Raw genomic sequence first — 2,500 nt, 5'->3', positions numbered from 1 at the left:
CGAGCTCTGTCAACACCCTGTAACAAACAAATACAAACAAATAAACATCTCTTACCGACCAAACAAAATACAAACAAACAAACATCTCTTACCGGCCAAACCAATACAAAAAAATAAACATCTCTTACTGGCCAAAACACAAACAAATAAACATCTCTTACCGGCCAAACAAATACAAACAAACATACATGCAACACAAGCTCTGCCAACACCCTGTAATAAACAGATACAAACATACAAACAGGCTGGTAAGGAAGGCTGGCTCTGTAGTGGGAGCTGAACTGGAGTGCATCACTTCAATATCTGACAAAAGGACCCTGAACAAAACATCTTGGACAATGAATGTCATCCACTCTACAGCACTAAGCAAAAGAGCTTGATCAGCTAGAGACTTCGCTCACTGCCATGCATAACTGAAAGGATGAGGAAGTCATTTGTCCCCAGGGCCCATTGAACTGTTTAAATGCTTCACTAAAGGGAAGAGGAGAGATAGACTTCTTTGCTTAGTCTGTCTGCCTCTCCACCCTCTCCATGTTTGAGTACTGACTGCCCACTACTGCTTTACTACTGTTTTCCTAATGTCCACAGCCTAATGTTTTTACTACTGTTTTTCCTGCTACACTGTTTTTCATGCTATAATTAGCACACATGATCAATGGCTTCTGCTACAATACTGAATGGCTGTAACCCTATTACCTCAACCTATTCTTGCACTGACATAGTTTTTTATATTACCTTGTCTACATTATACTTTACTCTTATGCTGGTCTCTAGACCTTATTATTGCACTGTTGGACTAATGTTGGACTACTTTTTGCACCTTCACCATGACACTCACTCTCTTGGGCACCTTACCATGCACACATAACTAAAGGACTACTGTTGGACTAATTTTTGCACCTTCACCATGACACTCACTCTCTTGAGCACCTTACCATACACACAGAACTACAGGACTACTGTTGGACTACTTTTGCAACTTCACCATGACACTCACTCTCTTGAGCACCTCACCATGCACACAGAACTACAGGCCCTGTCACTACAAGCGTCTCATGCTTGATCACCCTCAAGCACACTGGATTTTTTACATTTAATTTATATAGTGTATTCAGTATTTAGTTTTGTTAGTTTTTCTGATCTCCTACTGTCTCTATTGTACAGTGGAGTTTGGTTATATGTTTATACTTATACTTATATTTACCATTTCTGCTGTAAGTGCATGTTGTGTGTGATGTCTGTATGCTACTGAGACCCCCTGAATTTCCCCTTGGAGATCAATAAAGTATCTATCTATCTATCTATCTATCTATCTATCTATCAAACATTTCTTACTGACCAAAAGCAACATACAGTACATAGACACCAGTGCTTCATTTACTACTGAAACTGATATGGGTGTATAGATTGGATTAAGATAGAAGTTTATAGATTGGATTAAGGTAGATTAAGATAAGGGTTTATAGATTCGATTAAGGTTTAGAGATTGGATTAAGGCAGATTAACTCATTGAGTGCCAAAAACGTAATATTACGTTTTTCCTTCCCATGCGTTGAGTGCCAAAAACGTAATATTGAATGGAAATGAAATATATGACGATCAAAAACTCATGAAAACGCACAATCTGAACATTTTATCTGGACATTTTATCATAACTCGGTTGCCGCTTTGGGTCGAATCAGTGACGCATGCACGTCAGCTCAAAACCAGGCCATTTTCGTGGGTCTATCACTAGGTGGCAGTCTCACCAGGTCACTTCCCGGAAACTTTACAGGCAACACTTCATATTTCATGAAAGACGTTATATCTCCATTTCTAGAAAAAAAAAACAGCGATTTTGATGAAAACTAGCCACTGTTTAGCTTGGGATTTCTCAGGAACAGAGGCGTGTAGAAATACACGGTTTGCACCCACTGAGAGCTTAAACAATGAGTTAAGATATGAGTTTATATATAGATTGGATTAAAGTACATTAAGATATCAGTTTATGGATTGGATTAAATATTAAGATATGAGTTTATGGATTGGATTAAAGTGCATTAAGATATGAGTTTATGGATTGGATTAAATATTAAGATATGAGTTTATGGATTGGATTAAAGTGCATTAAGATATGAGTTTATGGATTGGATTAAATATTAAGATATGAGTTTATGGATTGGATTAAATATTAAGATATGAGTTTATGGATTAAAGTGCATTAAGATATGAGTTTATGGATTAAAGTGCATTAAGATTATAGATTGGGGGTAAAGCAGATTAAGAGTTTTACTAGCCAAAGCCAACATGTCATTTTAGACTGACTGAAACCATGAAAAGTTTATAGATTAACCAAACCCAACAGGTCTTTGAAAATAAATGTATTGGACATGTATTGACACGTGTCCCTAAGGTGGAAATGTTGGACATGTATTGACAAATTTGTCCCTAAGGTGGAAATGTTAGACATGTATTGACAAATTTGTATATGTATAGACAAATTTCTCCCTAAGGGGCTTAA

At 36.9% G+C, this 2,500-nt stretch overlaps 1 protein-coding gene across 1 annotated transcript in view; it reads right to left on the bottom strand.

Moving 5' to 3' along the window:
* Nucleotides 1-2,500, bottom strand: part of rxrab (retinoid x receptor, alpha b) — a 91,143-nt gene that overhangs the window by 11,619 nt on the left and 77,024 nt on the right. The window contains 1 exon segment of the mRNA XM_042101366.1: nucleotides 1-17. This exon segment is cut by the window's left edge and continues 44 nt beyond it. Coding sequence (XP_041957300.1) covers nucleotides 1-17 — 17 coding nt within the window.

Source organism: Alosa sapidissima, chromosome 8, assembly GCF_018492685.1.
Source record: "Alosa sapidissima isolate fAloSap1 chromosome 8, fAloSap1.pri, whole genome shotgun sequence".
In the NCBI taxonomy this organism is placed as follows: Eukaryota; Metazoa; Chordata; class Actinopteri; order Clupeiformes; family Clupeidae; genus Alosa; species Alosa sapidissima.
The sequence above is the reverse complement of the archived record's forward strand: the minus strand, read 5'-3'. Positions and strand labels throughout refer to the sequence as shown.